The sequence below is a fragment of the Aspergillus japonicus genome (assembly GCF_003184785.1).
Source record: "Aspergillus japonicus CBS 114.51 unplaced genomic scaffold BO86scaffold_87, whole genome shotgun sequence".
Lineage (NCBI taxonomy): Eukaryota > Fungi > Ascomycota > Eurotiomycetes > Eurotiales > Aspergillaceae > Aspergillus > Aspergillus japonicus.
The window spans coordinates 44,771-69,484 of NW_020291724.1; the positions used below are offsets into that span (position 1 = coordinate 44,771).

Sequence of the window (24,714 nt, forward strand, 5' to 3'; positions counted from 1 at the left end):
GGCAATAAATACAGGTATGATCGATTAGGAAGAACCCCTCGTTACTATATTCATCGGGATTGGGAAGTAAAGGCGAGATCCGCCAGGGTTCATCTCGCCAGACAAACAGACTCCTTGAGTGAAGAGAACGGTCGAGTAGTATTGGGGTGGGTTTTACCGCGGCTCCGATGCAATTAAAATTCACCTGTAGCTTGGTGTAGTGCCAGCACTGACAGCTACTTGTTCCTTGAGAACACGGTACTCTTCAAGCCGGTTTTGCAATTCTTGCATTACTTCAGAGATCGGGGTGGCATGGTCATTGAGTTGATCACCGGGTTTAAATGGTCGCAGCATGTGCCGGATGGAAAGAGTATTGATGCAAACCTGATTCATGATTAGTACAAACTGTTAAATTATGGTGTTCATAACTCACCTCGATGCGCGTCACCTGTTGTTCCACCAGGCTGACCACAGTCGAATCTGCAAGTTCGCCGCCATGGTTCTTCACAACGTTGAACAAGGCCAAGTTTGGTTCCTTGAGGCGGGCTTCACCAGGATACTCCAAAGCGCCACAAAGCCTTTCGAGTCGAAGAGTAAGTTCCCACAACCGCCAAATCAAGTCGGTCTGGATCTCTAGCTGCGAGTGCTTGCTAATGGTGGTTGGGGCATGCTCATTTGATGCGTCCTTCTCCAGGGTTGTCAGTCTCCCAGAGAGAGAATGAGGGTAGATCAAGTAGAGCGGCTCCGGATTCTCAAGCCCCTTCAGCTTTCGCTCTCCCTGATCCTTGATCACAAAACCTTGGCTATTGAGTTGCTGGAGCTCACGTCGAATATTATACCCAAGATTGTCAATCGCATAGCTCTCTTCGGAGCCAGTCGAGGCAGCGCGCTCGCTGTCAGCAAACACCTCCAGGTTGCGTTGGATGTCACTCATGAAATCTGAGGACACGAAAATTTGGCCACCATCGGCAACGGCAGAGATACGAGAAGCGCGGTTGACCATTGGGCCGAAGTAATCCATGCGATTAGTCACTGGGTCCTTTTCGCAGACAGGCTCACCCCAATGTATTCCCATTCGGACAGACAGACCTCGGAAGATGACGTTGTTCTCCATGTCGTACTGCACCTGGCACTGTGGTTGCTCCAGAATTTCTGTAGGCCATTCGGCTTCCAATAGCTGTGTCTGGCAGTTGAAGCACCAAAGCAAAGCGGCCGTGGTTGTGGAGAACGCAACCATGAAAGCGTCACCTTCCGTTTTCACCTCATAGCCACCGATTATACCCAGCTGTCGACGAAGAATGTCGTTATGAATTTGAATAGCCGAGCGCATCGCATCTGGGCAGGTTTCCCAAAGGCTTGTTGACTTCTTGATATCAGTAAAGATGATAGCGAGTTCTCCAACAGGGGCGTCCACATAATCGAAACGGGCGAGCCTGGAGTCGCCCGGTGTATCACGCGGCTTTTTGGTACGCTTCGTGCTCGGAATGATCTGATCCTCGGGTGGTCCAACCATAGAAAGACTCGGCCTTAACCTTATCTTCTCTCGCTTCTTCAAGTCACTCACACCCAGTATCATGACCATGAGTTTGTTGTTGGCGCCGAATGAGATAGCCAGGTCTCTGATCTTCTGAGCCGCAATCATAAGATCTCTCCGTTCAGCTCTAGCAACGTCGACAACAAGATCCGGCGTCACATAATCCCACAGCTCCCTTGACGCCACAATAATCATCTCATCCTGTTCCGTAAGGTTAAGATGCATGGTGTGGGGTGCCGCAATAACGGCGGGCATCATCTGGAAATGTCCAAACGACCTTGATACTGTAAGGGTATCGTTTAACTTGCCATTGCGAGAGACAAATCCGCCTGCAGCGCGGATCCTTGCTCTTTCGTGTGATTCTGCAGGGTCATGGTTTCGGGTCAAGTGCTTCAGTGAACCGTCGGACTTGACAAGTATAGCCTGCGCATCACCTACATTGGCAACAAACAGATCCATGTTGTTCAAGTATATCACGGTGGCGACTCCACCTGAATGAACATCCTCCTTGTTCAACCGCACTTTCTTCGATTCCGCGGGATCTTCCTGATAATGACGTACATCTTGGTCAATCGACTTGTAGCACGCGAACGCCATGTTCTTATTCAAGGTCAGGAATGCTCGTCTGAGTGCATCTAGCGGAGTCTCCAGGTCTTCGGTCCGAATCCGCTTAAGCTCGGATGAGAAAGTGTGTATGAAGTTCTCGTGCAAGAATTTGGCAATTCTAGATCCTCCCGTTGACTGGGATTGACCGTCAAACATTCCGACCACTGTCTCCACTTTGTCTGGCTTGAGTCGAGGAACGATCATATCGAAGATGGAAAGATGTTCGCTTTTGCCAAGAAAATCGGCCATGCCATATGCAAGAGACCCAGCTAGGGAAGCGGAAGTCCTGACACGACGATCTTCGGTCTCTTCGGGTATCGTAGAAATTGTGAGAGTGACGTCCATCAAGCCGAGAACGCGCAGATGCGTCAGGGAATTGAAGTCGGTCAAATCTGTCCCAGGTGCGGTGGGCGTCCCCAGTGACGACGCATGAGGCTTGATTTCCAGCCGCTTGTTACCAGAGAAATTGAGGTACTTCAAATTGCGATTCCAGTTCCAGTTCCAGTCGTAAGGCCAGTTGGAGACGTTGTACTTGAGAGAATTGCTCCCAACATCCAGAATTGCGAGCTTGCTGACTTTGCAGAGTTCGGCTGGAAGCACCTGGAAACGGTTCGCATTGATGTGGAGTACCTTCAGGTTGCTGCCTTCCTCGAGATCATCGGACGGAAGAGACGTGAGCTCGTTACCCGAGAGATACAGCTCAGTCAACAATGGCCAACGTCTCAACAGGCCCTGAGGAAGCTCCGTTAGCTCGTTGTATGAAAGGTTAACAACACGCAACTCCGGGATCAGCGACAGCTCTCGGAAAATATCGTCTTCCAGTCGATTATCTGCCAGGTGGAGATTCCTTAGTGACCCTCCGAATGTCGTCGCAACATGTTGTGAGAAGTTGGAGTCTTTGCGCGACGAGGGGCTTCCATCGGTGAGCGAGCGAGAAGCCGCAGATACTTTCCTCCCCCCTTGGCCTAGAGATGAGGCAATAGAGGGCTTTCGATAAGCTGTCCCGTTGGGTGAACCTCCGGTGCTGAGTGCACCAGCTCCTGATGCTTGGCTGGGTCGGCGTGCCTCCTGTTCATCAACGGCACCTAGTTCTTCGTAGTTGGAATTATTCGACAACCCTGAGGTCACTGCAGAAGTCATAGATGCGTCAACTGGGAGCTGGGGCTGGGGACTACCATGCTTTGGGAACGCCTCCAGCACATTTGAAGAGACATTCAGAGTTTCCAACTTAAGGCAGTGCCAGATCTCTGGTGGAAGTCGCCTAAGATTGCATTCCCGCAGGTTGAGGTATTTAAGCTCTGTCAAGCAGCCAATAGTGGCAGGCAGCGAAGCCAGGGGATTCTTAATCATGCTGAAATGTTCAAGTCTACGCAATTTGCCGATGTGTGGCGACATTGAGACAAGATGATTCTTGTCAAGGATGAGCTTCTGCAGGTTCGGCAGATTTTCAAAGAGCGCATCGCGGAATTGTACCAGCTTGGCAGAAGCTATGTTCAGAGATGTCAATGTTGGGACAGGTCCATCAATGTCGAACTGTGTCATGGGACAGTGGTCAAGGATCAAAGTCCGCAATCTGGGGAATGATCCTTTGAACTTCGAGATAGCATTGTGACCAATGACCAATTGCTCCAGTCGCGGGAGGAGAGACAGGCAGTCTATATTGGTAATCTCATTGAATCTCGCGTCGATCTCCTTCAGGCTGTCGAGGCCTCGGAATACCTCATCGAGTGAACCTCTGACGATGTTATTTGTCATCCAAATTCGCTCGAGTGTCGCCAACCTCCCCAGATTGGGTAACTGAGAAATGTTGTTGAAACTGATGTCCAAGTCCACGAGGCTCTTAAGTTCACAGAGCAGTTCCGGAAACACCTGGAAATTGTTTGAGGATATATTCAAGCTCCGCAGATATTGAAAATTGCCAAAGTATGCAGGAAGTTCCGTGAGTCTGTTGTTGGCCATCTTGATGCTGACAAGGCCGTGCAACCTATCCAGGTTGGCATGGCTCAGATCTTCAATACGGTTGTTTGAGATGTCAAGATATGTCAGTCGACTAGCAAGGCCGAAACTGGCAGGCAAACGAAGAGCATCGTTGCCGATGAATTTTATCTCTCGTAGGTTGATGCATCCCTGGATGAAATCCTTGGGCACATCCAAGGACAGGTTCTTTGATAGGTTCAAAGATATGATTTCGGGTGCCTTTTTGTAAAGAGTGATCGGAATGGTGACAAGGCTCCGATTCGAAAGGTCCACGTGGCTGAATTTTTGGTTCTTATTGAGGACAGGCTCGCTCTCAAGACTGCTGTAACCACTGATGCGGGCTGGGAGAAAGGTGAAACGAAGGATATAACTATGATCTTCGCGGCCAATCTCTTCGATCTTATCCTTCTCGGTGTAACCTACCTGTTCCAGCATGCGCTTCTGCATGAGAATGGGCATCTCACTCGGGCCGAGCTGTCTGGAAAGATCATTCTTCCGCATCACTAACTCATAATTATTCAGATGATCAGTCAGAAATGATTTTCGTCCGAGTAGAAGGAGAACATCGGCAACAGTCGCATATAGACCAGCTGAGAGGGTGGCGAAGGTCGAATCAGCGCGAAATACTCGTATGAAATAACCCACACCGTCGGGCTCGGATATTGTGGGACCAGGCTGCTCAACGCCTTCGTCTGGCAGTAAGGATGATATATCATCCTTCTGCTTCTTGACGTGCCAACTCTCCGGCGCATCCCAGTTTCCGGCAGGCAGGTTATCTCGATTTGTCCGGTCTTCTACCTGCGCGAAAGCTCCATCTGGTATCCGACCCCGGTCACCTGGAGAGGGCGGATTCACGATGCCCTCCATATGCGAGAGATCCGTATCGAGAGCCCACATGTTGGAGTCGTCTGAAAATCTGGAATCTCTGCCGACCGGATACTCGTTGCCCGCACCTCGCCGCCCACGAAGCTTGGAGGTGCCGATTGCCAATCCTTTACCGTCCTTCTTTCGATCGCTTTCTCCATCGTTGTACCTGGAAGATGTCGCGCTCTCAATACTTCCCTGTCTGCCTCGCCTGGCGGGCGAAGCTTCTCTTCGCGTCAATTTTGATGCGGCAGCTTTCGTGGTATCCTGCACTCCTTTCGCTGTCGCAATGTTTTTCAGGTGGCCATGCTTTGGGCGACGTATTTTATCGAGGAAAGAACGCTTCCCCGGCTGAGCACCCGGGGAGTTCTGACCCTGTCCCTTTACGTGGGCGCTCTGGACGCTGGGTGTGGGACTAGTGGCACGCCCAAGAGTTGTGGTCGATGTCATTGGGGTGGGGTAATTGAGACTACCCTCCCTAGATGGATGAAGCCCAAGCGAAAGATCATCTCGGCCGGTTGCCGGGCGAGCTGGATAGCCGGCAAGATCACCGGCCGCGGTTGGCTTTTCTTCTTTGCTCCGAGAGTGGCGGTGGCCGCTGAAATGTCTCCGATTCGGATCTTTTTGAGCTGCTGCAGCACGTTGCCCTTCGGCTGTGGGCGCTTGGCGGACAGGGGCCTCTCCAAACTGAGGTATATCCTACAGTATGTCCGCGTCAGCACGACTCATGGTGATCACCAATACAAAAATTGACATTATTGAACGTTGTCGGGGACATGGACTCACGTTGTAGTTTTGGTACATCCAGGGGGTGATCTCGCTGGAAGGAAGAGGAGTTCGTGGTCTTGTGTGGTTTTGCGGGGTTCTTTCGTGTGAGGTGTCCGTGGTGTTGCGTGATCCGTCTGAATTCGCCCGTTCTCGAGCTCTGAAGTAATCGATCGAAGACGGCTTCGACACCGAAGCCTGAGTGTTGTTATCTGAGTCGTGCTTCGGGTCTCCATTGCCTTGGTATTCATCGCCGAAGAAGCCTTGCAGCTTCTTTCTGAAGAGCGCACCAGTACTAGATTTAGATCCTTGGCTACTAGCGGTCATGGCACTAGCTACCGACGGTCTCCGGTGGTCAACATTGAAATCCAAATCGAGCGGTTCACTCGTGTATGTCTGGGCGGTTCCAGGGCGAAATGTGGCGGAGGCTGGGGAGGCTTCTTGTTCCGAGAAGTCATGAAAGAAGGTATTAGAGGCATCAGCCGCCAGCATCTTAGGCGAGGATGATTGTGAGGGAGAGAGTTCCGGCTGGGAGGTGTCGGTGGGGCCGATGCTCAAATTAGACGGCCGTCCGCGGGGGTTAGATGCGGAAGAATGATTTCGCTCATCGGTGCCCAGCATGTTCATTGCCTTTCTGTGACTGCCGAATTGTGGCGGCTTGCGCTGATCTGTCGGAGACACATCCGGGGAAGCCCAGGAGAATATGGAATTGTATAGATCGGCAGGAACCCCTAGAGGTGGTGATTTGCGGCCCTGTGAATTGGATCTGGGAAGCATCAGTATCTGGTACAGTTGCGCATCGTTTAATCTCATAGTTTGATTTCCGGGAAGATGCAGTGCCCATGATACCCACCCCTGTGAGCGATATTGTCGGAGGAAGATCCAAGCCACCGAATCAGCCTGAAGAAGGGTGTGAGATGCGCCACATGAGCTACATCGACAGACTTCTTCTCTCGGATGATTCGTCGAGTGTCTATCCAGACCAACCATGGAATGTGGGAGGGAATATAGGGTACAGGTGTTCCTACCTTAACAACTCTCGACCTCCAGAGAGCGGGGAAACACTGCGCCCATGGGAATAGCCATGATTATGCTGCTGGCGCTGGTTTCGACCTTCTCTGACAGTCTCCTGCGACAACCAGCTATGTGCACCCGAGCTTTCCGAGCTGCGTCGGCCTTCCGACCGATCGCCAGCCCGATAAGCCATGCTTCCCAAGTGAGTTTTTCACAACTTCCGAGGGGTCGAGGAGGGGTGCGGCGAGTGGGCGGTCGGCTGTCGGGAATGGCGATCACGGGGAGGGGGAGGATTAGGGGGAGGAGAGCAATAGCATTAATGGATTTGGAAATAGCCCTGAAGCGCAGGTAGGTGTAATAAGTTGGTCGGGGTGCCGTGCGATTATACGCCGCTTAATCCGGTAGAAAGAGTGCAGGCGGAGAAAAGCTGGTGGGAGAACGAGGTACGGTGGGAGAGTGCAAGGTTGGTTGGTTGGTTGGTGGGTGTTTGAAGGAGAGGTTGTATGAAGTCTAGGCAAGCGCCTCAGTCGCCATCGGCGACTGCTGGTATATGCTGTTGAAGTTGGAGATTACGGTGGAAGAGGTGTTCTTTCGTAGCACGGGGGTTTAGCGTCGGGCGCGACGGTGACAAGGCATGCTTCATGTTCTAGAGGGTGAGCGGCAGTGGTGAGTGAGGAAACGTCATGACATAGTCCAGACAAGGATATTCTGGTACATGGAGAGATTTTAGGATTGAGAAGAAGAAGGGAATGAGGTGCAGGTAATGGACAGAATAGACGAGGGTCCAAAAGTCGGGATAGACTCAGACTGGGGGGTGGTGGTGGGTAGGTGGGCGGAGGGAGAGAAGAAGTGGTACAGTACTGGGTGGTAGTGGTAGTGGTAGTGGTAGTGGCAGTTTAGTGGCAGTGGTTAGTGGGTGACGGATTGTCCGGTCGGCGGGTGTGAGTGAACCTGCGCAGAGTTAGTTGGTTAGTTGAGGCTCTGACTACCGCCAACCCGCTAAACCAGACCGAGTAGCTCTGCTCTTCGCAAGTTATGGCCGGGCTGGGCTGTTAAAGGGAGAGGGAGGGGGGAAAGAAAAGGTGGGACCTTCCCGCCTACTAAATTGACTTACTGAACAGTGAACACCGAACACCGAACACTACACTACGTATTGAGTGTACTGAGTACTGTACAACTGTACAGCTGGGCACTACACCAGTTCCTACAGTTCCTACGGTTTCTACAGTTTCTACAGTTTCTATACATGCAGTACGAACTTTACATACCCGAACCTTCCAAATACTAAGTACGAGTACCAGACTAGGATCTGGAAAATTTGATCGTTGGTAATGATGTCAAGATCCGACTGATTTTCCGAACCCTCTCACTTTTCATATGGAATAAGGTTAATATACTTACTTCTCTTCCGAGTGCGCAGAATGGATCGATTATCTAAGGTGAAATAAGTCCAATTAGTTACGAACTTACGTTAACAACCCGACCAGTCCGACCTCAACTAACGTCGCTAGAAAAGGGAGTGGTCTCCGGGGATTGCATGGTCCGTGGGCGAGTCTGTGCTTTCTGACGGGAATCCTACCTCAGATGCTGGTCATCTGCACCTTGACCATGCACAGTGCATGCTCGATTCTGTACTCCGTTTTACAGGCATGGACATATCACTAGTGCTCATGCTCATAGTTGTTGCCTCTCTCGCATCAATAATGACCAAGAACGATAAGCCCAGGAGCCAGGTGTTTCATGTTTCGACTATATTTGACGCGTGTTTGACCTTCGAAGTGTAAATGGCGGGAGTAGCTATATATAGCTTAGTACGTAGTAGCTGTGAAGGTAATCTGGCTACCTAGTCTAGTAGTCTAGTGTCTGTCTCCGTAGTTGCTGCTCATTGATCAGTCACCAGATCCAGACCTAGAATCCGTCGCGGGGAAATTTCGGGTGTTCGTCTTGAGCATCTCCCTTTGTTTCTCGATCTCGATCCCGGGTGGCTCGGGTTGATGATCGCAGTTTATCTGGGCTTCGTTCTGATGGCTCGGGTATGGGTAGCTTGTCAGGGAAGGATACTGAGGTATGCAGCCTGAGTGATGTCGTGAGATTGATCTCTGTGTCCATTGCCCGCGCTGATACAATCAGAGTCTAAATTTGGAATATAATGACAAAGTCCAGGTGTCATTTCATTAATCCCAGCATGTTAGCTCAGGGGAAGAGCGCCGGGCTCATAACCCGGAGGACCCTGGATCGAAACCAGGACATGCTAAAGAATTCCTTTTTGTTTTTGCATTGTACTGAGCATCACCAACAACTTTCTATCCTTTCTTATTTGATGTTGCATTCATCTTATGTTTTTCAATGGGCTTGTATGTGAGCCTTTGAGGTAGTATGCTACCTTTAGCAAAAAATGCCAGAAATCTATGCCCTTTGAGAGTCGCCATTTCCTGTACCGCTGAGGTTTGCCTGCCAATGTGGAAATGGATTAACTTCCATGTCAAGCGCGCCCTATTCCCAAGCCTATTGTGGCTCAGTGGTCTCTGTGGGAATCCTGATATAGGGTGTAGCCATGCTGATGTTACTGTCTGAGTGATGTAAGTTATTACTCTTTGTGTGTGTTGGTCTTTCCACACTGGAGCCGCTCTATATATCCTAGCACCGCTCCCATACCCCATGTAAAAACCAAAAAGAGCAATGATGTATACATTCACTTTGAATGGATATTGATCTGGCAAAATCATTCAGACCGGGCCCGTGACCAGGAGATGACAATCACACTGATACAAACAATGGATAGTCATGCTAATAACATTAGAAAAACGCTAGCTGACAAAACAGACCCCATTCCACCTGTGGTGAGTAAACTCTTATGCTTGATGCTGTCATCGTGGCTAATAAAGCATTGATAAGCATCGAGTGACATCAACGAAGCATGTTAGCTCAGGGGAAGAGCGCCGGGCTCATAACCCGGAGGACCCTGGATCGAAACCAGGACATGCTATTGATTTACTTTTCTTTCCTTTTTTTTTTTTTTTTTTTTTTTTTGCTTCATCTTTATCTGACCACGCTTATCCCCTGCCTGCAACTTATCCAGTAACATGTCCCTACAAAAGGTCCTCATTCTAATTCATTCGCTCCCCGAACACGGATCATTGTAAATCCCGCTTGATCTCCATCTGCTCGCCACCCCCCACCCGGCCCAGCGGTTTCTTTGTCCCGCCCCGAAGACTGCTGGCAATGTCACTGGTTCCAACAATAGGCGGAATCTCAATCTATGCAACCGACTCAAAGTCTACAAGAGTCATCCCCGTCAAAGAAATACAATATCAGAATCCTTCCAGTTACAATCCCAGCAAATGACTTTAGCAGGGGGTCCGCGTACCGAGACCATGAACGTCGCACCGCTTTCGCTTGATCGAAGCCCGGCAGTCAGCGACAGGAAACCGATGGTCGGAGTATGTATACCCAGAGCAACTGGGCCTAAATCGTGCTCCATGTCAGCCGTCGAGAGACCTGGCCAATGTCGCCATGCGACCGAAGAGAGTGCCCATCTGTAGCAGCTACCAGGCATTGACCACAGCTATAATACACCCCCCTTCGCTGTAACCCAGCCCTCAACCATTCTCCATATCCGAGGCACCTTATTGTCACTCGCCAACCCCAAGACAAGACGATCAAGAGACTCGATCAGAAAGGGTCGAATTTAAGCTTAACTTCTGCAACAGACGTGGCATGTTTGCTCACCCGCAAGCCTGCAGCGGTATTGGGTGTTTGAACATGGTTGAATGTGATCAGCGACACACGCTTTTATGCCCTGTGACGTACGGAGTAGACAACGAGGCTATTCCGAGGTCCAGTCCCCTCGCCCGAGTCAATGCAGACTACAAATGTACGAAGATCCATGCCAAGTGTACGGAGCTGTATCGTCATCAAACCATGCAGACAAGTGCAAAACTCAAGCCTACAGGTATACTTTAGTGCTGACCTGACTGCTGACTACGCTCAAGGTCGAATCCAAAGCCTACATTAGTTCGAGATAACAACCTCACTTAAAGACATCTCATTCGGTGACTGCAGGTCACACAGGATGATGCAATGACAAGGCAAGAATCAGCAACATCGACTGACCCGGAAATGCCATGCTAGTGCCAGCGTGCGACTGCAGAGGCCACGCAAAGTGCATCGCATCAGACGTGGGCAGAGCGTCACTCTGGCTGCATGCACGGCAGATTGCCAGGGACCTTGCCCCACATCTGCCGAAGCTTGCAGGTACGTAAACAATGAACATGTCATTCCTTGATCAAAGCCACCGGCACAATCTTCTGCCTCGAAGTGTACTCCGTACATGCATAGGCCCAGGACAAAAAAGAGGAGGCTGGGAATGGGGCGGGCAGACGGTGCTAAAATAGTTTAATCGGCGGGTGGCGCTTGATGCTATTGTTAGAAAGGCGGTTTGCATATGACACAGTCACACAAGTGTTGACGGTGTGCGCAGGCCCGTCGGTGTAGATGAAGCCAGAGAGTTTCAGTCAGATCTGGTTGATTCTATCATCAGTAAAGTACATCTGAGCAACAATGCGGTCACTGCAGGGATCGATATACCTGAATATTAGTAGTATTTAATCTTGGGTTGCTGGAGTGAAGGTGATGCCTTACATAAGGCAGCGTCGCTCAAGGATGTTTTGACCGCCGCTCGGAGGGAGCCAATGAGAGAGCATCACTGGGAGAGCTCCGAGGTTCCCTGCCCGATTGGGTAAAATACGGAGTGGAAAACCGAGGAGGCTGGACGATTCATACTTCACTCTTCCAACACTCTCTCCCCACTATTCTTCCTAGTTCCTGCGTCTGAGCCATGGCTGTGAGTACTTCAATTCTTAATTCTTTGACTTCCCCCTCTCCCCCCATATTCCGAACTGCACCTTTTCGTCAATTCTTCAGCACGTGGTGGGCTGCCCGTGATCGATCGTATACTACCTTACCCACGGAGTAATACTTCACCACCTTGTTCCGTCGCCTAATTTTGTCAGTTGAAAGTGACTCGGGTTACACAAGGACTTCCAAGTCCTCCCTCGTTAAGACATCCTATCCTCATCGATATTTAATTCGTCTCCGTGTCCACCCCTTTGCCCGACTGTCTACTACACATACTTCTTGCCATGCAGCTCCCTCGATTTGGGGCCGTCCTGGGCCTCTTCTCCTACTTGAGCCTGGCCACGGCTCAGACTTACACTAGCTGTAATCCTACGGAGAGCAGTACGCTGAGTTACTCCCAGATGATGGAGAAACAGCATGCTAACCACCCTTAACAGCATGTCCTGCGGACACCGCACTGGGAAAGTCCGCATCTTTCGATTTTACCCAAGGAAGCTCTTCCGACTTTGAGCCAACGGGTACCCCAACATATAGTGATGATGGGGTTGCGTTCACAGTGGCTAAAGAGGGGGATGCCCCACTTATCCAATCCAAGTGGTACATCATGTTCGGACGTGTTGAATATGTGATCAAAGCGGCTCCCGGAACCGGTATTGTCAGCAGTGCCATATTACAGTCCGACGACCTGGATGAGATTGATTGGGAGTGGCTCGGTGGGAACGACAATCTGGTGCAAAGCAACTACTTTGGCAAAGGAGCAACCACCCCAAACAATCGCGGAGCGACCCATGACGTCGCTAACAACCACGACGAATTCCACACATATACCATCGATTGGACCGACGAGCAGATTGTCTGGCAGATTGACGGCAAGACAGTGCGGGTGCTCACTCCGGAGACAGCTAACGCCAATCAATATCCCCAGTCGCCAATGGTAGTGAAAGTGGGAATCTGGGCCGGAGGCGACCCGAACAACGCACAGGGCACTATCGGTGAGATATACTAGCAATGTGCCTAAAGATCTTTTCAGTGTGCTAACATTTTGGTTAGACTGGGCTGGTGGAGAGACTGACTACAGCGCTGGGCCGTACACAATGTACATGAAGTCCCTCAAGGTTACCGACTACTCGACAGGGTCCTCTTACACATATAGTGACAAAAGTGGACTGTGGACGTCAATTACCTCCGATGGAGGCAAGATCAACGGCAACATCAATGCAGACACAATTTCCTCCATTCAATCTGCACCTACCATAACCGCGACGGTCAGCATTCCGATTCCTTGGCCTGGGACCCATCGAGAAACTTCGAGTTACGTGACCCCCGACGTCTGGCCTTGGGTTACTGGCACAGGGGCAGCCGCTGCCTACACTGGTAGTTGGTCATATTCCAGCTCAGGACAGGTTCAGCCGCCAAGTGCGGCGTCCGTGAGTGAGCATCTCCAGTACAATTTTGATGAATTGTTGGACGATAGTTGACGCATCAATGAACAGCCTTCCTTCCGGTCTACATCAGCCTGCTCGCCATCTGCGCCGGCCTCATCCTCCCACTTCGTCTCTAGAACTAGCTCGATGGCTAGATCAATCGCCAGCTCAATCGCCAGTTCAACGGGGACTAGTGTGACATTGACCGGCTTGATCAGCTTAACCAGCTCGACGAGGGTCAGCTCGCTGGAGTCCATTCCAACGCCCTACTGGAAAACGACCAGCTCGACAACGACTGGCCGGATGACAAGCAGTGCGATGCTTAGCAGTTCTAAGAGACCTAGCACCCATCTGACCGGCCCAACAATGACTAGTTCGATGATGACCAGTTCGACGATGATCCTTCCAACGCCCAGCTGGAAAACGACCAGCTCGATGATGACCAGTCCGACGACGACCAGTTCCACGACGACCAGTTCCACGACGACCACTTCGGTGGCGACCAGCTCGATCAAACCCAGTTCATTGCCGACTAGCCCAACACCGACTGGCTCGCATACCGGTTCGACTTCAAGTGGCTCAATGACAGCCAGTTCGAATGTCAGCAGCTCTACATCACATAGCTCTACTGCTACATCACAGACCAGCCTGAACACTGGCCATACAACCTCTTTATCTTCCACCATGACCACGAAAGCCATCAAAACCACCCAGCCTACTACTTCAACTGGATCCTCGACTCGACCTACACAAGTATCGCCGACCGAGACAGTCCACATAGCACCTAACGTCGACGCAGGACGCGGTTGTTTTGATGACGTTCCACTTTCCATGGCCGCTATATGTGGGCTCATCTCGTTCACACTGGCTCTGGTCTAAACCATGCCTATCCATTGCGAATGATTAACCTTTACGAGTTATGTTACATTTCTACGATCATTGTGAGGCGACGTTATGCGACACGATACAACCAAGACTAATGATGCACGACCTTTTATGAATAATTGCTTCCTATGTATATGAATGACGACCTCGGGTTGATCTTGTTGATATTTTCTATTGGATATGTATAATGTCAGTGGGGCAGCCATCAACATGCTGGCGAGAGTGTTGGATTTAAACTTAAGAGCCCGTGGCCTAGACACTCCTAGATAGCAGTAACCCTAAAGAGCATCTCCGAGACGTGATACGCTGCAACCAGAAGTACATGAGCTAGTTGTTGTCGGAGCGATCTGTAGATCACTGTTCTGAAAACCGACCAAGCAAGCAGGTCAAGCTTTTTCTTGCCATTTGACTCGACGCACACGACACTCAACTAAGAATTTTCACCGGGAGAGTACCCAGACCATCTTTCTAACAAAGTACCCCAACCACCCAGCCCACAACATCATAATCGGAACCAAGCAGCCCCCAGCGCCCACGATCAACAACCCCACAACAATCCAACAAACAGCGGGGGCCACCGCTTCTCTGCAGAGATACACAGTAGAATCCCCGCGCGCGCGATCCTAGAGTAACCTAGAGTATAACCCACCCTACTTCACAAACCCAAACCCCAACATAAAACATCAACCACGTCCAGATACTTACGTTCATCTCCGTCAAAAATCACCGAGCAACACCGCAGAAACTCCCGCATCCGACCCATGCTCTCCTACCTCTTTTTCTGCGATATGTGTGCAAGCATCACACAGGACTGCGACCCTGCAGCGTCTCATCCAAGCCCTGGCCCCTGCTCCGATGACCGGACCGGACCTTCCACCGGTGGACGAAGCAGCGGCCCAGCCCGAACAGCGGGGATGCGTGGACCACGCTGTCGGCGCCGGTGTAGATGAAGACGTCGTAGAGCCAGCCGCCGACGGCGCAGCCGAGGAAGGGGGCGATCATTGGGATCTGGTCCGAGTTTTTCTGGGTCAGTGTTGTTGTTGGGGGGGGGGGTGTGGGTTGTGGGGGATGTGTTTCTCAAGTCCTAAAGGGGAGTGGTTGCGTGCATACTGTCTGAACGGAGAAGAAGACGCATACCCAGAAGTAATATCCTCCGGCCGTCCAGACCTCCGTCCCGTACCCGATCATATACGCCACCAGGCGCGGACCAAAGTCCCTGGCCAGGTTGATCGCGTACCCTGTTTCCCAGCCGAAGCAGGCGCCGATGCCGAAGATGAGGAAGAACATGGCTAGGGGCATCATGAGGGGGAGACGGGGGTTTGTTGGAGTGGCGGCGTTGTCCTGCTTGAGCTCGGTGTTATTCTTCACGGCAAAGATCCCGAACATCAGGATCGCGCTGGCGATGAACTCGGAGAAGAACATGCCCGTCCGCGTCATGAACGGGGCGGGATAGGTGCTGAAGATGCCTGCGGTGGCGGTCGAGGAGTACCCGGGGACGGTGCGGATTGTAGAGCCCCCCTCGTAGGCGTCGATGGCCGAGCGGTAGTTTGCATAGATGATGGCCGCGCCGCACATGGCGCCTAGCACCTGCGAGAGGAGGTAGATGGGGAATCGGCGCCAGGGGAAGCGGCGGAGCAGGCAGCTGGCGAGGGTGACGGCGGGGTTGAGGTGCGAGCCTGAGGGGCTGGAGACGTAGACCCCGAGCATGACGCCGAGGCTGTGGTGGTGGGTGTTTAGCTGTGAGTAGCATATGGGGATGAGGTGATGAGGTGGGGTGTGTGCACAGTACGTTGGGGGAGTGTCACGGATGATAGAATGGAAACAACAACAGCTTACCCCCAGCCCCAGGTGATTGACTGATACTCGCCTTTCTGTTTCCCACTGAGCAGCACTTGCGCTACCACCCCGTCACCGAAGAGCATCATGATCATGGTGCCGAAGAACTCGGAGAACGCATAGCGGAAGACATGTCGGATCCGGCTCCATCGTGGCGGGATTGGCTGTGGCGTGGACTCGCCCTCAGTAAGATTGAGGCCATCAACGGCGGCTTCGAGGCTCTTGCTCGCACTGGCTAGGGTTATGCTGCTCTGGATGACAGGGTCCGCCATGTAGGAGTAGTAAAATTTGTCCATCTCGAAGGCCAGAGGTCGAAGGGGGACGGAGAAGTGTTTATGTAGAAGAAGGCTCAGTCAGGTCCAGTAGAAATCACCGAGATGTAGAAAAGGAGAAGTTGAAGAGATGTGGTGGGACATGCTGCTACTAGTTTGGTGGTCAATATTCTCCATGGTGTGACTTTCACATTCACTTTCTCGCCGTCGCCATAGTCAGTATAGCTTGTTTAGATGGCCCGAAACGGGTTTCCTCGCCAATCTGATACCTTGGTACGCAATACATGGCGCGAAACAAAAGGACCATAAGTCGAACGATAGGTACCATAATTCTGTATATCTCTTTCTCGGGAGTGCAGATTGTCCAACCTGGGTAACAGACCTACAGACATTGCCCAGGCCCGGTTTTGACGACTCGGGGATATGGACGTATAGAATTAGGGTTGTTGAACAGCAGCCTGCTGATCCTGATGGTGCCGATTGAGCTGAACTTTCCTTGTCTAACCAGGGTAGGGACGGCAGATGATTCGATAGGCGTTGCTTGGACTGGTATCATTGATCAATCAACTCGACCGATAGGAACAGGCTTGCACATAGAAGTTGCTCATGTCCTACAGCACCCCTGTGTCCATTGAGTAACTGAACACCACCGCTTGTGCAACCTGTATGCATGGTGGAGGGCTACCATGACGAACCACATGCGAGAGACACGAAGTCCCTGAAGTGAGGTTGTTCGAATTAGAGTGACACTATCATCAGTATTCGACTTATGCACGAACGTGCACGATTTGTAACCAACCATGTTGCTGTCACTGTGTCAAAGTGTGTAGTCAAGCACTGGCTGCGCATAAAGTACGAATTACTTACTCAATCTAAAGGTCAAAGCCATCTAGAATTCATCCATGCATGAGACTGGAGTGCAGTTAGTAGTTGTATGGATGTAGGTTCAATGTTGGTGGTGAGAAGACAACTGGCTGACCGAGCTAAACTGGATACTTCCTCCTCTCCCTTTTCTCCCTCCTCTTCACAACCACTTCATCATTCTTTCCACATCCCCTCAAGTCTTCAAGCCACGATGTCACAAGACCAAACTCAATGGGAGAATTGAACTGCCGGCCCAATCTCTGCTGGCGCCATAGCCTGCCGCAGACAGACCGACACAGGGCAAACTTATCTGGCTCTCGTGTTTGGAATGTTGTCCACCTTCCCAGCTGACTGGAACCCACTCAGTGTCAAAACCATTCTACAAACAAAGATGCGGTGCAAGTGAGTGATTGAGCCCCTGAACAGGCCATCTGAGCCATGCGCCGTGGAATATGGTCTTTCCAAGATGCCCCGCAGATGAGCACTTTGTCACGAGTGTTGGGTTGTACAAGCATCGTTTGTACATTACAGTAACTGCCCCGCCAACTTCCCCAGCCCCTCAATGGTCTGCCTTCTACATTGTTTGATATATAACACAAATAGCCCTTGGAAGTCTCCCCAATGACTACAGAAGCCATCCACTCACATCTCATTACTTGCACAAAGAGCTTGGTGCTTAAACTACCGCCAACAAGGACTTTGTCCCTCCCAGCAAGATGGACAGACCAGATGTATTTGTTGGCTCAATCGACCAAGGAACTACTAGCACCAGGTTCCTCATTTTCAGCGAAGCTGGCGAGCTAGTGGTATCTCACCAAGTCGAGTTTACACAAATCTATCCAAACCCAGGGTGAGGCAATGACATCCTGAAAACTGCCTGTTACTGACACAAACTCAGATGGCATGAACAAGATCCGCTCGAGATAGTCTCCTCCGTGGAAACCTGCATAGAAGAAGCGGTCACCAAGCTCGAGGCTCAATGGTTATCTCGCTCAGATATCAAAGCAGTCGGCATTACAAACCAGCGCGAGACCACCATCGTATGGGACTCGGAAAGCGGCGAACCACTCTACAATGCAATTGTCTGGACAGACACCAGATCGCAAGATATTGTGGATCGGCTCAAACAAAAACCGGGGACATCGCGACTGCAGCAGATCTGTGGTCTCCCGCTGTCCACCTATTCATCTTCGACGAAGCTTCTCTGGATGCTTGATAACGTCCCCAAAGTCCAAGAGGCCTACGAAAAAGGCACCCTGGCTTTTGGGACTGTCGATGTGTGGCTAGTGTACCGACTCAATGGAGGTCCTAAAGTAAAGAATGTCTTCGTGTCAGACCCCACAAACGCATCGCGAACCATGTTCATGAATCTGAAGACCCTCAAATACGACGACTATCTTCTAGACTTCTTCGGCATCAAAGGCAGGATCCATCTGCCCAAAATAATCCGTTCTTCGGACCCCAAGGCCTATGGGACGCTCGCGCATGGCGCTCTAGCGGGCACACCTATCACGGGCTGTCTGGGAGATCAATCGGCAGCGCTGGTCGGCCAGAAGGGATTCTCGCCTGGAATGGCCAAGAACACATACGGCACGGGCTGCTTCCTTCTGTATAATGTGGGAGACACCCCGGTCATCTCTTCACACGGATTACTGGCCACTGTGGCGTATCACTTCGACGGGAAACCCGTATATGCCCTGGAGGGAAGCATCGCAGTAGGAGGATCCGGTGTCAAATTCCTCCAGAACAACCTGGAGTTCTTCGAGGAGCCCGCAGAAGTCAACGATCTGGCGTTGACAGTCGATAACAATGGTGGCTGTGTATTTGTCACTGCATTCAGTGGCCTATTTGCTCCCTACTGGATCGACGATGCCAGAGGGACTGTTTGTAAGATAGTAACCCCTTCCCACTCTACCCTCAGCTTATCCCTCCATACAACTCCCCTCCCCCTTTAAGCCACCATCCACTAACAGACAAGACAGTCGGAATAACCCAATACACCCAGAAAGGCCACCTCGCCCGCGCGATCCTGGAAGCCACCTGCTTCCAAACCAAAGCCATTCTCGACGCCATGGAGAAAGACAGCGGCCATGCCCTCGCCGAGCTGGCCGTGGACGGAGGCATGAGCAACTCAGACCTAGCTATGCAGGTAAAGTCAATCAACCCGACCATACACCTCTTCCCTCCATACTCCTCTCCCACAATTCCTTCCCTTTCCACTTAAAGCTCCTAACCACCATCACCACCATCAAGAACTAACAAGCGCAAGCAAGATCCAAGCAGACATAGTCTCCATCCCCGTCTACCGGCCCCAAATGCGCGAGACCACCGCCCTGGGCGCCGCCATCGCCGCCAGCCTCGCCGCCGGCGTCTGGCGGAACTTCACCGAGCTGCGCGAGATCAACCGGGGCAGTGGCAGCGGGGGCACGGTCTTCGAGCCCCGGCCCGGATATCGCGAGGAGAGTGCACAGGCGTTCGCGTTGTGGGAGAAGGCGGTGGCGATGAGTCGGGGGTGGGTGGGCGATCACCGTCATCATCGTGGGACGGAAGAGCAGAACCCAGCGGCGTCGGACCATGTTCGCGTTGATATGCCCCTGGATTTGAACGGGCTGGTTGGTGGTCAACATCGCGTGACTACCGCTACTGCTACTTCTACCTCGAAAGCGGTAGGGGTGGTCTGGCCGCTCCAGGTCTCCTTGATCAGCACGTCGGCGGATCTGGAGGATGCGGATGAGGAGGACTTGTACCTGGAGTTGCGGAGGGTGGAGATCCTGCAGAGGATGAGGAAGGTGAGGAAGGCTAAGATTGGGATTGTGTGATTATGAAACAAGAGATGTCTCTTGCTGCCCACCACCCCTCCGTTGTCGTGGGTTGAGATTGAGATGGAAACATGAGGCAACATTCGTCGACTAGCGCAGCAAGGAAAGTACGAGCAGATTGTGAATGAATACAGTGTGCAAAAGAGCCGACCGTGTATAGGCCGTAATACAGCAAGAGATCCGGTCCCCTCGATCCTGCGAGTCTGTCGCCATATGAGAAAAGCCTTTCCTTCACTACCTACCCACTTTACTGTTCCAGCCCAGCCGTCCCTCCTGGTCAGAGTCAGACCGCTGGGACTGGCAGCCCTACCTACCGACTAAGCCTTCTCAGCGACAAGATCGCCCTCGGCATCACGCTCAAACACACAATTCAACTCCGCCGCGGGCGTCAGCGTGACCTCGAACTTCAACGGCGGGTCGACGACCTGGTCCATGCCGCGCGCGGGCAGCGCCCGGATGGCGCGGTAGGCCTGCAGGATGCGGACGACGGTGTAGCCCATCTCGATGGTGGCGAACTGCTGGCCGAGGCAGATGCGCGGCCCGCCGTTGAAGGGGATGAAGTGCCATGGCTTGGGCTGCCAGCCGGACAGCCAGCGCTCGGGGGTCCACTGCGCCGGGTCGCAGTACCCGGGGCTGCCGGGCGGCGGATAGTTCTCGGGGGCGCGCTGCATGAGGATGGTGGAGTAGATGACGCGGGTGTTGGCGCGGATGCCGACGGGGGACAGGCCGTCGGGCCCGCCGCCCCGCGGCAGCGAGGTGTTCTGCAGCGACGAGCGCACGTTGAACGGCACCACCGGGTACAGCCGCATGGTCTCGTTGAGCACCGCATTCAGGTACTTCATCTCCTTCAGGTCCAGGTAGCTGGGTTTGCGGCCGTCCGGGCCGAGACCCAGGCGCGTCTTGATCTCGGCGCGCAGCCGGGCGACGACGGCCGGGTGGCGCGCCAGCTCGAAGAGACAGAAAGACAGCGTCGCGGCGGTCGTGTCGCGGCCGGCTAGCAGGATCGCCACGAGCTGATCGCGGAGGACCTGCGGATCGCGGGTGAAGCGGGCGAGCGCGTCGAGGAAGGTGTCCTTACTCGAGAGCTTCTGGTCGAGTTCTTCCGGGGTCAGAGCCAGGACTCGTTCGATGTAGGGTCGCATGAATTCATCCATGATGCGGAGGTTCCTGCGGAACTCCTTGCGCGGGATGAGGAAGTTGAAGGGACTGGGGTTTGAGGGGGATGTTAGTCGTGTTGCTGCTGGCTAGTGGTGGCGATCAATGGGCCATACATACCCCGTTCGAAAGATATCAGCCTGGCAACGCTGCACGTAACGGAAAGCCTCGGCAAAGACGGCGGTCGGGTTGTGAAGACTGTTGGTTCCCTGACCGAGAAGGTAGTCTGTCGCAGCGTCCAAAGTGTACCTGAAGAACAAAGGAGTAACATCAACAACCTTGCTCTCCCGGGCGGAGGGGCCCCCCGCCAGAAGGGGAATCAGCTTCTGGACATGTTTCTCGAAGAGCTCGGTGTCGACGATGCGCTCGCGAACGAACATGGGACGGATCAGATGCCTGGAGCGAGACCACAGCTCGCCGTCGGTCGCGAAGATACTGTCTCCTAGGAACTCCTTCCAATCACGGTGAAACTGCTCCCCCTTGCCATAGTCGGCGAACTGGCCGGTGAGTAGGGCTTTAATGTTCTCAGGGTCTAGTGTGAAGATCACCCGGTTGGAGATTCCGGAGTCAATCTCCACTGTCTGTGGGAATGCCACCCCTGACGCGCCTTTGGCGTTTCTGACCGTGTTGCCCCAGAACTCCAAGTCTTTAAACTTGGTACTGGCAGCCAAGGCTCTATATATGTGATCAATGGCTTCGATGTGAACCTGTCAGTCTTCTCTCACTACAGAGGATGCTACAATGCAGGTACGCACCATATGGCAACCTGAGCGGCACTCGAGGGGCCCTGCAACCAAGTCGCGAGATCTCGAGGGAGACCTGGACTTTGCGAAGCAGGCCTGCAATGAAAAGCACCCCCAAGAGGCATAGTGCTGCCTTGCCTGCGGTCATCTGGGCTAGGGTTTCCTCAATCATGATCGATGCGCGGGAGTTGACGGCTTTGTCGCTGGGATAAGGTCAAGAGGAGGCTGGCATGCGTTGGCAGTGACAGCAGGGCAATATAAAGATTTAATTGCCATGAGGGCCGGGCGCGGAGTCAGGGAATCATTATAATTGCAACCACCGGATCTGGCATGGAAATGTGCAGACATGGTTCTGCGACGGCGATCACTCGTTAGTTGGTGTACGGGCAAGTCTACGTCTTAGCGCGATTCCTGTTTGAGAAATGCTTGCGAACCCCGCGTGTTGAAGCCGATGGGCTCAGGGCTTCATAGCCGTGGCCGAGGCATACTCGATCACAAGCTCCACTGCTCAGTCGGTTGGTCTCCTGGGTGGATTTCGAGACCTAGGCGCGATAGCGAAAAGCACTACAGAGACAGCAGCATGGTGTGACATCCCAAGTCCGACTGGCTGTCTGAACATGTCAGCAGGACTTCTTCTTTGGAAATCGAATACTAACATGACGAGAAGTGGCCATTTTGCAGCGTCTAGCATTAAAGTAAGAGTGTGAAGTGCCAAGTACCCCGGATCAACAGGGAGGCCAGTGATTTACGTAGAACTTAGAGGATGTCCTTAACTTAAGTACTCCGTATAGTATGGGGTGTTAAGGCACCTCCTGCCCAAAGGGGATGTGGTCAGTGGCCAGTTGGCGCAGGCCTATCAGTAAGCTGCTGCGCCACCGCGCCCATCATCCCATTCTGCATCCACGTGACTCAACTGTGGCTGGGGCGAGTGTTCTCGGCGGTGGTGGTTGTCTTTCATCATCAGCCCGCAATGAAAGTTCCTGCGGTCAAGCCACCATCCCAACTTATCACTACCTACTTTTTGTCTCTATTCTTATCTCTTTCATACCTAGAATCCCTCGAATTCTCACTAAAGACACAAATACTTAGCGAGTTTTCTTCAACACAGTCAGCGTGGCTACGCGCGCCCTGTCAATCCAGCAGTGCGGCATTTAGCACTTATCAAGCCTCTCTTTTCTCCCTCCCTCCCTCCCTCCCTCCTTGCCACACCATACCTGACTCGCTTTCACTGCGCACTTCATCATGACGACGATGGTTGCAGCAGGCACTCCGCTCGCGGAAGCCTTGAGCAATGTCATCCCTCCGAAATTGGTCGAGATGGGTTGGAGTTCCGATGGCGACGACTCGGCCCTGATCGAATATGTGATTCTGATGTTGGTCAACGGCAAGACCCAGGAGCAGATCGCCGGCGAACTTTCCAACGATCTCCTTGGCCTTGGTGAAGGTGATACTCAGGCTCTCGAGTTCTCACGGTGGTTGTTCGAACAGGTGGAGATCCTCAACCAACAGATCAATGGTGGCGGCGCCCCGGCCTTGAGCGACCCGACTTCTGCGCAAGCAATTCCTTCGTTTGCAGAGCAGGAGGCGGCTGTTCCTCAGCCGGTCGGGCTTGACAACAACGCGCAAGACGATGCAGACATGGCTATGGGTGACGACGGAACCTTGGCAGGCGACTCTATGTAAGTGTCTTTGTTATCGCTGTCCCGCCACAGGAATCTGGCTAACAGGAATCTCGAAGACCAACGGGCCCGAAGGCAATGCGCAATGGGCGCCCCGGTGGAAGAGGGCGGATGCTCAACCAAATAAACAGGGCTATGGATCGCGGCGATCGTGGCGACTCGACTCTTCATCGTGTTCGTGGACCTGGTGGCGGACGGATCAACTCTCATGGTCAGAACAATGGAAAGGGTCGGTTCAACCAAAATGGTGGAGGAAGGATGCAGGGCGGCCGTCAGATGAACATGGGACAGATGATGAACATGAGTCAGAACGATCAGATGCAGTTGATGTCTCTTCTAGAAGAGCAGGCACGGATGATGGCGCAACTCATGCCTGGCTTCGTCTCCCCCGCAATCAACCCGGCCTTTCAGCAAAATGGTTCCCAGCAGGGCCGCTCATTATTCGATCGCGTGGAACGCCAACACGGCCACCGGCATCAACGCAACCAGCGCAACAATCGCACAAACGAACATGATAACGACACCGATATGGACATGAAGCCTCAAGGGGAGCAGGATGAGAGCAATACCGATACTGTTTGCCGATTCAACTTTCGATGCACGCGAAGGGACTGTCCTTTCGCCCACCAGTCCCCAGCAGCACCTGAAGGCAGCCCGGTCGACATCGCGGACCCTTGTCCGTATGGAGCGGCATGCAAGAATCGCAAGTGCACAGGACGTCATCCTTCTCCAGCTGTCAAGTCCGCGCACCAGGCCGAGGAGATGTGCAGGTTCTTCCCCAACTGTGCCAATCCCAACTGCCACTTCAAGCACCCTTCCATGCCGTTATGTCGCAATGGTGCCGACTGCACCACCGAAGGCTGCAAGTTCACACATCTCCAAACGGCTTGCAAGTTCAATCCCTGTCTCAACCCGAGCTGCCCCTATAAGCATGCTGAGGGCCAAAAGGGTGCCTTCTCCGATAAAGTTTGGACTTCCGGCTCCGGCAAACCCCACGTGAGCGAGCGAAAATTCGTGACGGATGAAGATGGGCAGGAGGAACTGATCAAGCCGGGCGCTACGGACGGCTCGCAGAGCCAGGAGATTGTGACATGATGTGGCTTGCGTGCTTTGATGATTGCTTGCACTGCATATGATCCCTCCTCACAGTCCTCAGTTCGACATGTACTATGTCCGTGTGAAGGGTGGTTCACGGCGGGGAAGGGCGTTTAAGTTTGCTTTCGATATTATGACAGAATCACCTACTGGTTTGTAAATAGAATGGGGATATCATGGACGTTTCTCATACGGCGTTTTCCATAAAAGGACAATATGACACTGCTTGTAGTAACATGATATGACACTTACTTCAATTCTCTATCAAAATGGTCATACTTTCTTTCGTACCTTTGTAACCAATATCGAAGAGTGGAGATTTCACTATAATGCTAGAGCGCTACTT

The 24,714-nt window shown here is 52.5% G+C and overlaps 7 protein-coding genes and 2 non-coding genes across 9 annotated transcripts; 6 read left to right on the forward strand and 3 right to left on the reverse strand.

Moving 5' to 3' along the window:
- Positions 1 to 180: 180 nt before the first annotated feature.
- acyA (adenylate cyclase acyA) lies at positions 181 to 6,352 on the reverse strand (the record flags this gene model as incomplete). Its single annotated transcript, XM_025668482.1, has 3 exons — positions 181 to 363; positions 413 to 5,659; positions 5,747 to 6,352. 3 exons carry the CDS (start codon positions 6,350 to 6,352, stop codon positions 181 to 183), a joined length of 6,036 nt encoding a protein of 2,011 aa, XP_025522755.1.
- Positions 6,353 to 8,921: 2,569 nt separating this feature from the next.
- BO86DRAFT_t293 lies at positions 8,922 to 8,993 on the forward strand. Its single transcript has one exon. It is a non-coding gene; the product is annotated as a tRNA-Met (tRNA).
- Positions 8,994 to 9,653: 660 nt separating this feature from the next.
- Positions 9,654 to 9,725, forward strand: BO86DRAFT_t294. Its single transcript has one exon. It is a non-coding gene; the product is annotated as a tRNA-Met (tRNA).
- A 2,155-nt stretch (positions 9,726 to 11,880) lies between these two features.
- On the forward strand, positions 11,881 to 13,157 carry BO86DRAFT_324632 (glycoside hydrolase family 16 protein; the record flags this gene model as incomplete). Its single annotated transcript, XM_025668485.1, has 4 exons — positions 11,881 to 11,977; positions 12,034 to 12,588; positions 12,647 to 13,027; positions 13,090 to 13,157. The coding sequence occupies 4 exons, from the start codon at positions 11,881 to 11,883 to the stop codon at positions 13,155 to 13,157; spliced, it is 1,101 nt and encodes a 366-aa protein (XP_025522756.1).
- Positions 12,855 to 14,221, forward strand: BO86DRAFT_236935 (uncharacterized protein). Its single transcript, XM_025667059.1, has 2 exons — positions 12,855 to 13,027; positions 13,090 to 14,221. Exon 2 carries the CDS (start codon positions 13,168 to 13,170, stop codon positions 13,897 to 13,899), a length of 732 nt encoding a protein of 243 aa, XP_025522757.1. The 5' UTR covers positions 12,855 to 13,027; positions 13,090 to 13,167; the 3' UTR covers positions 13,900 to 14,221.
- A 575-nt stretch (positions 14,222 to 14,796) lies between these two features.
- Positions 14,797 to 15,896, reverse strand: BO86DRAFT_275209 (MIP/aquaporin family protein; the record flags this gene model as incomplete). The annotated part of the gene is made up of 3 exons (XM_025667260.1): positions 14,797 to 14,913; positions 15,043 to 15,622; positions 15,742 to 15,896. Coding segments are annotated over 3 exons (852 nt in total), but the record flags the coding sequence as incomplete, so codon positions are not given.
- Positions 15,897 to 17,593: 1,697 nt separating this feature from the next.
- BO86DRAFT_383491 (glycerol kinase) lies at positions 17,594 to 19,696 on the forward strand (the record flags this gene model as incomplete). The annotated part of the gene is made up of 4 exons (XM_025670842.1): positions 17,594 to 17,727; positions 17,776 to 18,764; positions 18,860 to 19,026; positions 19,151 to 19,696. The coding sequence occupies 4 exons, from the start codon at positions 17,594 to 17,596 to the stop codon at positions 19,694 to 19,696; spliced, it is 1,836 nt and encodes a 611-aa protein (XP_025522759.1).
- Positions 19,697 to 19,854: 158 nt separating this feature from the next.
- Positions 19,855 to 21,934, reverse strand: BO86DRAFT_236968 (cytochrome P450). Its single transcript, XM_025667060.1, has 3 exons — positions 21,607 to 21,934; positions 20,972 to 21,545; positions 19,855 to 20,902 (listed from the first exon to the last, which is right to left on the reverse strand). The coding sequence occupies exons 1-3, from the start codon at positions 21,764 to 21,766 to the stop codon at positions 20,014 to 20,016; spliced, it is 1,623 nt and encodes a 540-aa protein (XP_025522760.1). The 5' UTR covers positions 21,767 to 21,934; the 3' UTR covers positions 19,855 to 20,013.
- A 649-nt stretch (positions 21,935 to 22,583) lies between these two features.
- On the forward strand, positions 22,584 to 24,608 carry BO86DRAFT_393118 (mRNA-binding protein NAB2). The gene is made up of 2 exons (XM_025672955.1): positions 22,584 to 23,273; positions 23,333 to 24,608. Exons 1-2 carry the CDS (start codon positions 22,837 to 22,839, stop codon positions 24,366 to 24,368), a joined length of 1,473 nt encoding a protein of 490 aa, XP_025522761.1. The 5' UTR covers positions 22,584 to 22,836; the 3' UTR covers positions 24,369 to 24,608.
- Positions 24,609 to 24,714: the final 106 nt, after the last annotated feature.